The sequence below is a fragment of the Lontra canadensis genome, unplaced genomic scaffold (genome assembly GCF_010015895.1).
Source record: "Lontra canadensis isolate GAN:19392208 unplaced genomic scaffold, GSC_riverotter_1.0 scaffold3, whole genome shotgun sequence".
Classification (NCBI taxonomy): domain Eukaryota; kingdom Metazoa; phylum Chordata; class Mammalia; order Carnivora; family Mustelidae; genus Lontra; species Lontra canadensis.
In genome coordinates, this window is record NW_022630997.1 from 4,447,789 (window position 1) to 4,462,983 (window position 15,195).

Here is a 15,195-nt window from a genome sequence, read left to right on the forward strand (position 1 = left end):
ATTTGATAACACCCCACTGTTAAAGGGATACTGTGGTGAAAAACACTGCTGTAACATCAACCCAAGGGCTTGTATTCTCTGGAAAATCATTTAAAGCATTTTGAATTAGAGCGATAACTTCGTTACTTAAATTCTTCTAACTATAGATAAAGGGAGCTCTTTGGCCCAGCATAGTGTCTCCCTCATTTGCCTCATGGTAAGAATCACTAAGCTGCTTATTGAGCATATGAGTCTCCAGGGTCTGATCCAGTCCTTCTGAATCTTAATCTCTAGAGGCAGAAGTAGGAATCTGTACGAAGGCGGGGAGTTCTTATGACTAAGTAAGTTCTAAACTCATGCTAGTAAAATGGCAAATGGGCTTTGGAAGTTGACTTGTTCTTCAGTGTATGTGGGAGAATTCATTCATTTGGTCAATTTTAGTTTTTTTAAAACCTTTCATATAAAACACTCAAGTCATCATTTTATGTTTCATGACAAAAAGTTGTACCATGTACGTCAACCAAATGTAAGGACTGGTTTCTTCTGGCCTTACTTGAATGGAAGTGACAATTACTGTTCCTGCCTGAAGGTCATCAAGCAGTCATTTAAGAAATACTAAAGCTGTATATATTTTGAAAGAGTCAAAACTTCTAAGGACTCAACCATCAAAGTAGTTTTTTTAAAGAAATTTCTATATCCTAGAAATATAGGAACTGAAGATTGTTATGAAACTTTTACCTACAAAAACCTACTTGGTCTTCAGCTGTGGTGAAAGATGGATGAAAAATTAACAGACGGATTCATACAACAGGTAGTAGAAAAGGAGTAGCCTGGTAGCCCCAGGATGGTCAAGACCAGTTACACTGCATGGAGAACCTGCTGTGGGAGGTTTATGTTCATTACCTTCTAAGCTCACAGCAGCTCCACACCTCCATTCACAGATGCAAAGTCTGGATGCTTCTAGAGGTCAAATTGTGCCCAGCACCATGCACCTCGAAGCTGGTTCCAGCATCTGTTCTCAGGCGTGTCCGCTGGTTTACACTCTAAGGGACTCTGCACCAGGACCATAGCCATACAGTGACCACTGTCTGACAAAACTCCCCAAAAATGCAGTCTTGGGGAGTGCTTCAAGTATTGATTCCATGTTGAAATGTGTCCTATTCGAACACAGTAGTATGTGGCATACTCTTTCCTTCGACATGTGTCACTGAAATAAATTTCCACTCAAAAGCGATTATTAAAATCCCAGTCTCCTTAAAATGTATTAAGTTGACCTCTAAGGATGTCTGTCTCTTCAACAAGATTCTCTAGTTGTCCAAATATTGTCCCCAGACAGATTTTTAATTTTATTTATTTATTTTAGAGAGAGTACGAACAGGAGGGGTAGAGGGAGAGGGAGAGAGAACCTCAAGCAGACTCCTCACTGAGCTCCCAACCAGACACAAGACTCGACCTCATGACCCTGAGATCATGACCTGAGCTGAAACCAAGAGTCTGACGCTTAACCAACTGAGCCATCCAGGCACCACTTGCCCTCTACCCCCCACCCCTGCACCCAGGTAAATTTTTTTTTAATATTTTATTTATTTATTTGACACAGAGAGATCACAAGTAGGCAGAGAGGCAGGCAGAGAGAGAAGGGGGAAGCAGGCTCCCCGCTGAGCAGAGAGCCCGATGCGGGACTCGATCCCAGGACCCTGAGATCATGACCTGAGCATAAGGCAGAGGCTTAACCCACTGAGCCACCCAGGCGCCCCAAATTTTTAAAACTCCATTCTATTTAACAAAAATTTTTAATACGTGGAAGAATAAGAAATCCTAAAATCTGAAGGATGTTTCAAAGTTATCCTAAACTGAAAGGTACAGAATTCCACAAAGATAAAGTTTTCAAGACAATCAGTCATTTAACTGTATACTTCTGGAAGAGGATCTGTATGTATATGTGTGGGTTGAATTTAAAAAGTTAAAAAAAAAGGGGGGCATCTAAATTTAAAGTGTTTGGGATATGGGGACAAAAAGAACATGACACAGATTCAAAGTGAGAATCCCTAAGGTCTTTTCAATCCATTTCACCTGAGGGTGAAGAATTTTACTGCCAGTAAAAAGCTTTGATAATTTGAGAAGATGTTGCATAATTAGTCACGGAGTTAGCAATATTTGGCCCGGAAAGACACAGTATGACTTTAACTTCACATTGCATGATGTCCTGTAGTTCTCTAAAATTCAGATTTTCAAGTGTTAGGAACCTAGTGGGATTCGAGATGGATGAAGCTTGGCAATTTTTTCATAGTAATACTGTTTGCTTGGCCTCTCCAAAAGGACGGCTGAAATAGATTTTATCTACAACTCTCTATGCTTTTGTGTTTTTGTTATGTAAGCCTCTCTCATGATAATCATTCGAGAATTAAAACAAATCGGGCAATCACTTTATTTTTAAATGATTATATTTTTGTAGTCACCAGTTTTGTCAATTTATTTCTCCAGGAGAAAAATCAACATTAAAGGGTCCAAAAAGAAGCTAATAAAATTACTTGATTGTTTTTAGGAGACATTTACAAACTTTGCTTTTTTTTTTTTTTTTTTTTTGAGAGAGAAAACATCACAGGGAGGCAAAAACAACCAGCTCCACTCCCGCCCCCTCTCCCAAAAAACCCACAGGCTATAGATGAATTATTCTAAGAATTAGTCTTATTTTTAATGCATAGAAAATAGCAAAATTACCATGCCAACATAAAGAATATATACTATAATTAGCAAGTGCCTAATTATCAAAACAATGATAGTCATGGCTCGATGCAACCTAGCAATCGTATATACAATGCAACTACCTATTGTATGGTCATTCCTCTTCTATATTACATTCAGTCCTCATCGAACGAAGCTATGTATAAATGGCATCATGAAATAAACATTGAGTATCACAATAGGGTCATATTCTGCTACTGCACGATCACAGCATGCAAAGAACTATGCATCCGTCAGCTGTAAACAGTAAAGTGGTTTACCTTCCAGAAATCCAAAGAACGTGAAAAGTACATAGGTAGTACTAAACATCAATTATATTGAAATGACTTTCATAGTGAATGAAGCTGTGTTGTATGAGGCAGCTTTGGATATCTCTGTCACTGCTTTCTACACATATCCTGTCGTCCCCCTGAGGTGGAGAAAATGTTTCAAACGAGATCTGTTAATGCTACTGAGTTCTAGCGAACTGTTATCCAAATGAGGACACCAAGGATTCTATGTCCCAATGTGAAAGTGCTTTGAAATCATTTTTCCTTTCTGCTATGATTCAGATTTGTGAATCGTTAAGAATATGGTCAATGTGGGCAGTGATGAACTTATTTTCTAAACTGGAAACTTCCTCTCGTGACATCAACGTGTCCAGGTTAGAAACAAGGATACTGTAGACATCTACTTGTATTCTAAATGGATGGCTGGCGGGAAGGGACCTGGATCACGTTAAAACTTGGGAGGTGTCACCTCTAAAATACTTTTCATAATATCTGCAAAGGATAGATAAAAATCGAGCAGCTAGGAGAGGAAGGCCAACAGAAGATGATCCGTTCTTACAAAATGCAGATGGATCATTTAGGTCTGATCCAATGATTCCTAACCAATTAAAAAAATTGCCACAGTAGAGCTGAAGCTTGCACACACTAAAATAACCATTTCAGCTTTCTCCAGGTTCGGTATCGGAGGGTTTTTGGAAGGAGGGGAAACATTGATTGCTGGACAGGTTTTTCCATGCTCTATCAGCTCTGATAATGAGTTAGGCAGTTGGCGTGGATGACAGGAATGTCCTTTTCACTCAGAATTCTAATAAACCTCCTGTGAAGTTGCACACGCCATCCATCCAAATGTGACCAGTTGTGGTCTGCGTTTCTGTTAGGTGGAAAATAGTCACATCTCAAACCGAGTGTAGACACGATATGGTCATGTGGAATATTTAAATATAGTACCTACATCCTACTAAACCAAAATCTTGCTTTTACATTTACAGTGAGATAAAACAGCATTTAAAGCCATTGCAATTTGCTCATTTCCTGTTCATATACAAGTGATTTAAGTTTGCTTATGAGGCAAAAACTGTACAATTCTCATCATCCAGGCATTATAAAATGTCTTTCTTTAAAGTCTTGGGATATAAACAGTTTGGTTTATATGAATTACATATTTTCATCTGCATTAAGAAACAATATACATCTTTTTCCAGCGTAATTTAATGTTATCTACGATAAGCCTAAGAGAGTCGTAAAAACTGACTTTATTGTCCATGACTATCAATACTGTTACTTTCATAAAAGTCACGAACATTCTCTGGCCACTCGGGTCATTGCCCATTCGGAGGGAAATGTACGTGAGCCCTGGGACCATATGGAGATTCGCCTCCATAAAAACTGAGGCCACAGACCAGCCTTAATGGACGTCATTTTACAAAATCGAAACATTTCGGAATATCCAGGAGCAGCTTCTGTTTCTCAGACGCAAGTTCCCTGACGTGTTGAGAGGTGGTGTTTTCGATTTCGGACTCCCGAAGTCTTGTCTTTACTATCTGAAGGCTTCTGTTGTGAAATATCTATTAGGGCACTGGCAATTGCAAGGCCTGTAAGAAGAGGAGAAAATCATTCAAATATTTAGTTAGACGTTTCCGGGAGAGTGACAGTAGTATTTTAGCACCCTGTTTTTTTATTGTTTTATATTTAGTCATCATACATTTCACTGTTTATTGGAAGTTATCATGTAGCTTGCCCTTTACTTAAAATGTTTCTCAATTGAGACATATGAATGTGACACAGAAAGAAGAACAAGGATCTAACAGTTAATTGACTCTGACTTCAGATGGTCAAATTCAGTGTGTGTGACAAAGACATTATAACCAGCTGTGGACAGGACCCCACACCTTAGTTCCCATGTCTGAACACAAGTTTGTTTTAGCTGTACACAGAATTTTCAGTGTTACTATTATTTTTATGTGTATAGAATAAAAAGCCATTGTATTAATTTTTTTTCTAGAAATTTTGAGCAGTTTTAGGTTTAAAGAAGAATTGAGCCAATACTGATACATGATTATCAACCAAAGTCCATAGTTTACTTTTTGGGTTCACTCTTTGTATTGTACATTCTAAGGGTTTGGACAAATGCATAATGTCATATATTCAACATTAGAGTATCACACAGAGTAGTCTCACTGCCTTAAAAATCCCCTGTGCTTTCCCAGTTTATCCCTCCCCTTCCCATGAGCCTCTGATAATCACTGATCTTTTTTAAAAGTCTCTGTAGTTTTGCCTTTTCCAGAACGTCATATGGTTGGAATCATTGTGCATAGCCTTTTCAGACGGTCTTATTTCACCTAACAATGCACCTTTAGGGTCCATCATATCTTTTTTGGTCAATGGCTCATTTCTTTTTGGGATAATATTCCATTGTATGGATGTACCACAGTTTGTTTGTCCTTCCCCTTATTGAAGGATATTTTGACTGCATCCAATTTTGGGGAATTATAAATAAGGCAAGCGTAAATACCTATGTGCAAGTTTTAATGTAGACGTAAGTTTCCAATTCACAAATACCTAGGAGCATGATCATCAGATCATGTGGTGAGCCTGGCTTTTAGGTTTGAAAGAAACTACCTATCTTGCACAGGAGCTATACTATTTTGCATTCCCACCAGCAGTTGATAGCATCTCTGTCAGCATTTGGTGGTGGTGGTGTGTGGGATTTTAGCATTCTGATAGATACGTAACCATATCTCATGGTTGTTTTCATTTGCAATTCCATAATAATATAAGATGTTAAGCATCTTTTTCATTTGCTTATTTGTCAGATGCACATTTTTTTTGGTGAGGTGTCTGTTCAGATCTTTTACCCTTTTTTATTGAACAGTTGGTTTTCTTATTGTTGAGTTTTAAGACTTAATTAACATTTTAGATACTAGTCCTTTATCAGATATGTGTTTTGCAAATATTTTCTCCAAATCTGTGGCCTGTCTTTTCATTCTTTTTTTTTTCAAGTGCTTTTAAGAAGTAAGAAAGCACCCAGGCAGAGAGTTGTGTTATGGACAAGTAGACATGGAAGAAAGACAGCTTGATATTTCTTAAAAATAAGAATAAATCCTGAGTATTATCAGCAGACTATCAGCACAAAGGTGGATCTCTAGTTATCATAGGTAATTTAAAGAATATTGTTTTGTTACATCATTTTGTCTATTAATTGACAAGAACATTTGGTACGATGTTCATGGATAGTAAAGACTTTCCTAGATTTGTACAAGCAATGGTCCAGCCAGATACTCCGGTTTATCAGAGCTATATGTGAAGCATTTTAGTTTCTGTTAAGTTAGTTTCATATAATTCTTGAGAAAAACAAAATGTGCCAAGTCACCATATTAAACCAAGAGACCAGCCTGCTTGGTTTAAGGAGGTGACTAAAGGGCTTTTGGTTCATTTTCCCATCTCCCAGGTCTTGAAGACTTGACCCTGGGTTGACCTGAACCAAGCCCTGAGCCCTACAGACATCTCCTCAATGCGCTGCTCTTAGAAGGTCTCACTTTGGATCTGAAGCTATGCAAGATGCCACTGAATTATTTTACTCCATAATTGACTGCATGTGGGTCATAATTATTTTACTCCATAATTGACTCCATGTGGGTAGTATTCTCTAGGTAAGCCTCAAATATGATCTGGTAAGAACAAAACTCCAGAGGTCTATGAATAGAAAGAAATGCCGATAGAGGGAAACAGGTAGTGTAAGAGGAGGGTCAACCAGTCTAGTGCACGACTGCAGAAGTCAAGGGACGCCACGTTCAAGGAGTCTGCAGAGAGTACCAAATGGGCCAGCACTGAGCTGGATGCGAGGACATTAGATTTCCTCGAAGAAGATCTGGATGATGTTTGAGTCATGTCGATACCTAACTGAGAAGGGAAGTCTGAAAGTTAAGCAGGGAATGGGGAGAGAGGAAATGTGAGAACACATAAAGCCGCCACGTTCAAGCTGTTTGGCACTGCAAAGAGGTGAGTTGGTACACAGGGAAAGCAACAGGTCAGATGAGATATATGCGAATACAGATGATCATCTGAGGACATACATTTTTCAAAGGGAAAAGGAGTTTTTATGTACATGTGAAAATCGAAGAGAAGGTATTTGTGGAGAAGAAGAAATTAACAAAGCTAGGGAGGGAAAGGATTAAAAAGTTACAGTAATCACCGCCTAGGCTGATAATCTTAGATATTTGCCTTTTAAGGGCTGCTGTTAAAAACCCTGCTCTTTCAGGACATTAAATAAACATTCTGAATTGCTTAGAGATAACGCAAGTTTAAAGGTTCAAAGTTTAAATAAATATTGCTTTCTTGACCTCAGAAGAATACATAGGAATTTCTGAAGTGTCCCACACAGATATTTCTGCTGTAGGAAATAATTACTTTGTTATTTCTTCAAGGGAGGGAGCTGAAGCACATGTTTTGTTGTTGTTGTTGTTCTAAAAAGGCTCACAGGCCAGGGTTGTGCTAACAAAAAATTCAGTACAGGCAGACCTTAAGTTTCCACAGATCTCTTGGCATCCTTCTGTCATAATTCACAACCTTCTGTTAGTTCATTCCTGGCACCATCTTTTCCAGAGACAGCCAAATATGACAAAGAATATATGTCTCTTCTAATGTAGACAGAGACCACTTACAGTAATTGCAATGATCACAGCTTCTAAATATGAAATCATGTTATTCATTAAACTACTGCATGACCCATTCCAAAGGAGCTCTGAAACACAATACTCTTCCATTTACATGTGGCTGCAAATGTTGTTTTCCTCACAGAAGATACAATGTCAGGAGAGAAGCAGTTTGAGTTGCCCAAACAGGAAATTCCTTGTGAATCTGAAACTGTCACTGTACCTTTGTAATCCAGGCTATTGGAAGTCCGAAGCCAAATTAAAGGGGTGTCTCTCATATCCTGGGTTTGCTAATGATTTGTAAGTTTGGAAACACATTCCATTGAAAATAATAAATCACAAACCATATTTCAGTCCTTGATTTACAAATAAAATCGCAAATCATGCTCATTTTTAATTTGGCAAATTTTTGTTCTTTCCTATGGAAATAGAACTATCAACTACATTTACAGATTCTGCATAAATGGCACATGCATGTAGGAACCCTGAATTCCTTCACTGATGTTGAGTGTCCCCCACATGGACCTCAGAGGAGGCTCCAGGGGACGCATGACTGGCTCTCATCCTCTGGAAGGGCCAAACCATGTTTTTGTTTAGATTTAAACTCGGGTCCTTTACAGGACTACACAGCTGTAGCATCTCATGAGTTACCTTTTTTTAAATAATCTTATAATTTAATTAAGAACAGCATAATGATCATAACAACTGCATGCATGTCTGAATCAAATTGTTGGGCATAAGTTTTTATTACCATTTTTGCATATCTTTATATTGTACTCTATGGAGAACTCTAACACAACAACCCAGAAATTGCTAGGTCCTCATTCAAGCTTCAAGAAGCCCTGAACAGAGGAGTAAACATGAGGAAACAGGTCCCAGTCTTCCCGAAGTGTCTAGTGTGTGGAAGTCCCTTTAAAAAAGAGAGAGAGAGATGGAGAAATCAAACTAGTTTCTGTCCTTGCCCTTCAGTATACTCTATTGTTAGGGAATCCTAGTTGGTAAAAAGAAAAGTTGTCAGTAGCTCTTTAAGAAAACCAGTATTTCTGCCCTCTCCTTGCATGAAACGTGTATGCTGGTGGGAGACGGACTATACAAACAGGCGATCACCAGGCAATAACATGACTCTGGCCCACAGATGCAGCAACCTGCTCAGGAAACCAACTCCCATCTACAATAACCAGACTAGAAAGCCCACCCGCCGTGGCAGGTTTGCAGGAAGTCAGCCTGCTATCTCTAGTAACAGTCCAGGAGGTCAAATGATTACTCAGTAACAACGGGTCCCACCTACCGAACTTCATTAATAACTGACAACTTCCCTAATTTTTGTCCAAGCTTCCAACTTAGGGCCAACCCAAGAAGGGCAAATATGGACCCCTAACGAATCATCTAGGATGCCCCATGTCTAGTTAACCTGACTCTAGCTTTCCTGGGCCAATAGCTTCCAATCAGGGCATGCTTGAAGTCTTCTCTTTTTTCCACTATATCCCACACACTTGCCTATTTTTAAGTGTCTTCCGAAATGCAAGCACTGAATGTTGGGTGATTCCCTTGCTGGAGCAAGTTCTGAATAAATAGCCTTGCTTGTTATTTCTTTGGTCTTGGTTTATTTTCACAAGGGTGATGAAGAGATAAAGGTAGCTTGAGATCTGTCCTAGGTTGTTTTTTTTTCCAATGCATCAATAAATAAAAACAACTTAAAAATAATTCATCCATATTGCTCTTTGAGGCAAACCCTTTCTCCTTTTTTAGAGTTCCCTGGGAAATCTGTGCCCGGGTAGAGGTTTCCAGGTGCCAACCCCCCAACTCCTGGTGCCCCTAGTGGAAGCGCTTCTGGCCAACAGGACGCCATGCAGCGGTGCGTGCTGCCCAGGGTTTGAGTTCCATTAAAATCAGGTCACTCCAGAAGATCATTTTTCAAAACGTCACACAAATCATCTGATGAAATCCACTTATTGTGTTCTCTGGGCCTAGCATAGTTCCTTGTTATCAAAGCAATACAATTAACCGGGGGAACAATTCATTATTTTAGACTGGTGGTCCAAAGGAATTTCATTTACCGTGTCAAGATGATGCACAGACGCGGCGGGCTGCAGAATTTACATCAAAATATGCCGGGAGATTCAATAAAAATGCTGGGGTTTAAATATTTATTATAAGCTTTACCTTTTTGCACTTCTAGTTTTTAAATACCAGACACGATGACATTTAGGTTATTTAAATATGAATTATAAACCTCTTAAGAAAGAAGGTGCCATTTTCTGTTTCCTACTCCACCTGCCGAGGCCTCGTGGTGTGGCAAACTAGCCCTTACGAAGGTGGCATGTCACTGGTGGCTGTTCTCGGTCACTTGGGGCTGGGTGAGCTGGGAAGGAAGCAGAATCTTTTGGGACCATGCAGACTTCCTTCAGAACAGGGGCACTATTTAATAGTTACTGGTGTGGATATTTAGGAAGTAAGTAGAAGATACACCAGAATCGGACCTGTATCCAGATTCTTAGGGGAAAAAAAACTCCAACCATTTCTTCCTAAAATTAAGAACTTTGTTTCTCAATAAACACCTGCAGACATGCCCTTAAAAAACAAAACAAAACAAAAACAATAGAAATGACTAACAGCTACATATTTACATGGTAAATAAATATATCTTTTTAAACCGCTAAATTTGCAATGAAAACCACCAAGGAGAAACATCAGGGATTGAGTTATCTTTAGTAAAACTCTAGCTTTTCCTAATGGAAGCAGAATGGTATTAGTAGACTCTGGCTGTAACAATGTAGTCATAAAATTACTGATGTGTGTTTTTTTACAATCATGCAGAACAATTAATAAGTACAGTAATAAAATACTGCACATCAAGTGAAATTGCCTTGGAAAGAACATCCTCTTTATATACAAACATAGCACTTCCATTTTACATTTGAACAAAGCCTCCGAAAAGTCATTCATTTTGAAATGCTCTCCTCCCAAGTCTGTGTAAAAGCAGGCACCACTATATATTTTAATTTTCCAGGAAAACAGCTTCATTAGGCGTGAAAGGTTAATTGCAGGTTTAAGTGGAGCTCAGGGATTGGTGCAGGGTCTGCAGTGAATTACACAGTCTGCTTTAGGACGACTTGAATGAGTGCTGTAAACTGTTTGCCCTGCTGAAATGTTTTACTACCTCATTTACTATCTGTCTTCTTTTACGGCTTGTATTTGTAGTTCTTCTAAACCTTTAATGGCTACAGTTTTATTTCACTGTAATCAGATTTAAATGGAAATACCATGCTGGGATGTTTAAATGTTTTCCCTCTGATTGTATACAGCTACATACTACTGATCAGAGTCCTGGCTATCCTTCACATGATTAAGAAAGTGACTTTGGGAAACTTTGATGTTACCTAGACTCTAGCTATTGTGCAGACTTAATTTAACATTCAGTGTGGCCATCCTTGCCAATATGCAACTAGGGCTGGATGCATAATTAGAAAATATGCATTTCCATTTTAATTTATCTGTTGGAAGGCCAGTGCAACTGAAGTCATTATTAGGCAGAACTCCAAAGGTTACATTGTTGAACCAAAATTGAAATGCTTCAAGTACTGAAAACACTGGAATGACAAATGGACTAGTCATATTTGTCTGAGAGTTTAAAGAAATGTTTCCCTTCACCTACTAAAAACCAATGACAACTATAGATGTCAGTGTTTAAATACAAATTGTAAATGTATTCTGCTTATACAATTTTGTTTGGCCTTTAACACATCATAATATTTTAAAATTTCATTTAAAGACACACCGTGCAGGTTTTATGAAATATACTCCTACCCCAGCACCACAGATGCCACCTTCTGTAACATTGCTAAGTTCTCCCTAAATTGTATATGGACTGTTCTCTGATTGGTTGGAATGTGTTGAGTAAATCATGGTCATTACTATCTCAAGTCATGGTTTAATGCAAATCCTCATGCTTTCTTAACAAGTAAAGTTTCTTCTGGATGTTAACAGTTCTAATTTTAATTACATAGTAAAAAATCTTACTAATTCATTTAAAATATTTAGTGATTTTTTTTTTAAGAGTCATGGACATTAGAAGAATCAGCCTTGTAGCTACCCTTCCACATTGTTAAGTAAATTTCCAATTGAGAATTCCCTCATCCTAAGCCACCTGGGGAAATATTTCCTGGTATTTTCTTCCTTCATTTAAAGGAATCTGATATATGATAATTCTTTATTTTAAGTTCTAATCATCTTTAAATTAATTAAAGTGCTTTCTGATCATTCATTGGAAAAATCAAACCATGGTAATACTGTAATAATGGTAATATTTTATTTTCTATTAGGTAGAGACATTGTATTTCAGCATTTCTAGTAATAAAATGTCATTGGTTGCTTTAATGAGATTATGTGTGAAAATATTTATAAAGTCCTATACAAAGGTAATTAATAATTTTAATAATTAAACAATCAGTTACTACCACTACTAGTAAGAAATCAATCAAATTATGAATGTCCAGAAAATTCCAAAGTCCTCAAATATCAAGAAAGTGTTTGAAGAGCAAATCACTTCACTTAACTATTATTTCTTGAGTGTCTATTATATATGCCAGGCACTGCACTGAGTCCCTAAGAGTTTAGCAATGGATAAAACAGACAAGACATAAAAGATTTGATATCCCACGGAACTTCCATTATAGTGGATCAAGCTTTCGTTTTCTTTTGACAAAGTTATTGTGAAGATTAAATGTGAAGTGCTTAGGAAAAGTACCTGGTACCTAAGAGCTCAAAAATGTCATCATCACCATCATCATTACCATCACCACCCTCATCACCATCATCATCACCATCACCACCATCATCACCATCATCATCACCATCACCACCATCGCCACCATCATCACCATCATCATCACCATCACCACCATCATCACCATCACCACCACCATCATCACCATCATCATCACCATCCCCACCATCATCATCACCATCACCATCACCACCATCATCATCACCATCACCATCATCACTAAGTGAGAAGTCTGAAGTCAAGTAGGGAGCAGTTGACAAAACACAGAGCACTCAAGACTTTGCTTCTATCCTTTAATAGCGTTCATTCATTCACCCAACAGCTAACGTGCCTACTGTGTGGAATGCCAAATAAGGAACACAGTTGGACAGAAAGGGGGACTCAAAGACTTGTGGATGGCATCAGTTTAGAGCAATATTGTCAGTGAGGTGGTCCTGTGTTCAGTCCTCAAACCAGAATTATTTTGATGCCTTGGATAACCAAATTGAGAATTTGCTCACAGAGATACAGAAGACTTATGTATGTTGCTATTCATTATAGAATATGAAAATAACTGAAAGTGGTAATGGCAAAATAGAGGAAAGGCAACATGCAACAGAGAAAGCATTGCTTATATTAATATTGCTCTATTATTGGAAATACTACCAATAATTAACCTTTATCCACTTTCTAGGGTTTAAAAAAATGTTTCCCATTGATAATCTAAGTTGTTTCTCTAGTCTATTTGGCTGAAGTGGGTCAGGAAGCTCATTGTATCCCCTCTTCACTGATGGCCAAATGAGGCACATAGTGATGAAATGCCCAGTTCAGGGCCACGCAGCTGGCGCTGGAGGTGGCACCTGAACTCAGGCCTCCAGATCCTTTGACTTGAACTCTGCTCACTTCATACTGTTAGAAGAAAATTGCTACTTTAGTACAAATGAGTCACACGTGATATTGAGCCAAAGGGGGGGGGGTGGAACCCAAAATTCAAAAACTGGTAGAGGTGTGTAAAATCAGTGAAGGTCAAAGGCATTAATTAATGTTGATGGTAATAAAAATAATAGCAATAATATATTTTTTTAAAAATCCCTATTCTGTTACCATTGACTGAATGCTTACTAATGCAGTCATTGCCCTCACACTGGATGTGTATCATTTTATCCATTTATGCACATAGGAGCAGACGACAGTGTAGCTTCAACTGAAAAACCTGTGTTGAGGGCATATATGTAGCTAGCATGGTTGAGGTGGGCTGTTGTCAAAGAGTCATTATCAAATAGCGTGAAGCTAGGGCAACAATACAAGCACTCTTAGATTTGCTAATAATCACACAGAGATAAATTCTATGAAGTAGGCCCAAAGCATGAGGGAAAAAATGTAGAGGGGAGACCTCTGGGGTGGGTGTGGAGGTCAAAGATTCCCAGGCGAGGTGGTTTCTGAGCTGAGGTGTGAAAGATGAGAAAGGACTACTCGGGAGAAAAGGCCTGGCCTGAGCACTGGGGTGTATTCGGGCTACAGGGAACTAACACTTTGCCAGCACGAAGGGCAAGGGCATTTGAAACTTTTGGACATTTGCTCTGGGTGGAGCATAGGTGCGAACAGGAGAAGAGTGAGAGAGAAGGGAGAGAGAGAAGCAGAAAGGAGTCCATGAGACAGCCCCAGGTGCCAAACGTGGAAATAGATGTTCCATCTGCAAGCCGGAAAGAGCCACGGGATGATTTTAAGGAGTGGAAAGGCATCACCATATGTTGATTTCAAAGAGACACTCCTAGTGGTAGCTGAGACGGATGGGAGTTGGGGGTAAGGCTAAGATAACTATAACCAGATAAGAAAACGGCAATAAAGAGAGAGAAAAATGATGAACAGCACAGATGTTTTAGGAGAGATTAATATGGGAGATGAAAAATAGGGAGTGATCTAGAACAACTCCCAGCTTGCTGGCTTGAACAGCCAAGTGCATACGAATGTTATTCACTGGTATGTGAAGCAGGGACAGAACCGCCATGGTAGATGGTGGATCATTTGTTATGTTCCAGATGTACTGAGTCCAGCGATCTGTGGGACATCTCAGAGGGGGTGTCTGGCTAGATGTGCCAGTGGGAAGCTCAGGAATAAGGTCTAGCCCAGAGATAACCGGGGTGTTCTGCATGGATGGAATCTGAAGGCTTTGTAAGTACAGGTAAGTAATGCCGGTGTTGTAATAGTTAAAGGCTGACATCTCAGTGGCTCCACATGTCAGTTCATTTCTCACTTTGTAAAAGTCCCAGGAGAGTATCCTGATTGGTGTCAGGATGTGCGTGGGGGAAGGACGAGGGAATGAGGTCAGCCCCTGTCCGATGTGGTAACTCAGGGACCCGGGCTGACGGTGATCCTGCCATCTTCAGCCGGGGCTTCCACGAGTGCCTGGAGCACTGACATCTAGGAGGCAGGTGGGAGACAAGAAGGTAGAGAAGCTCATGGTACTGCCTCAATGCCATTAGCAAGCCCTCCTCTGCAGAAACAACTCTCCGCTAAAGGACGGAGGGGCAGATCTTGGGTGGGAAGCCGGCAGTCTCTGCCACCAGCTGGGGGAGGCTGCCCTTGGTAGGAAGAAGAGAGTAAGAAGGAGGTCAGCCCGAGAGGAGAGGACTGGCAATGGTGGAGGCGAGTCCATGGGAAGACAGACCACCCGGAGAGGCAGGAGGAAGGCAGAACCGAGACTGTCCAAGACTCTAAGAAGACTAGTTAGGGGCTAGTTCTAACCTGTGGGTCCCGTTTCTGTTTGTAACAAATAGCCACAAAA

The 15,195-nt window shown here is 39.5% G+C and overlaps 1 protein-coding gene across 1 annotated transcript in view; it reads right to left on the minus strand.

Moving 5' to 3' along the window:
- Positions 1 to 2,405: 2,405 nt before the first annotated feature.
- Positions 2,406 to 15,195, minus strand: part of ATRNL1 (attractin like 1) — a 794,045-nt gene continuing 781,255 nt past the window's right edge. The window contains exon 29 of the mRNA XM_032878996.1: positions 2,406 to 4,585. Coding sequence (XP_032734887.1) covers positions 4,461 to 4,585 — 125 coding nt within the window. The 3' untranslated portion in view covers positions 2,406 to 4,460. The remainder of the gene's footprint in view (positions 4,586 to 15,195) is intronic.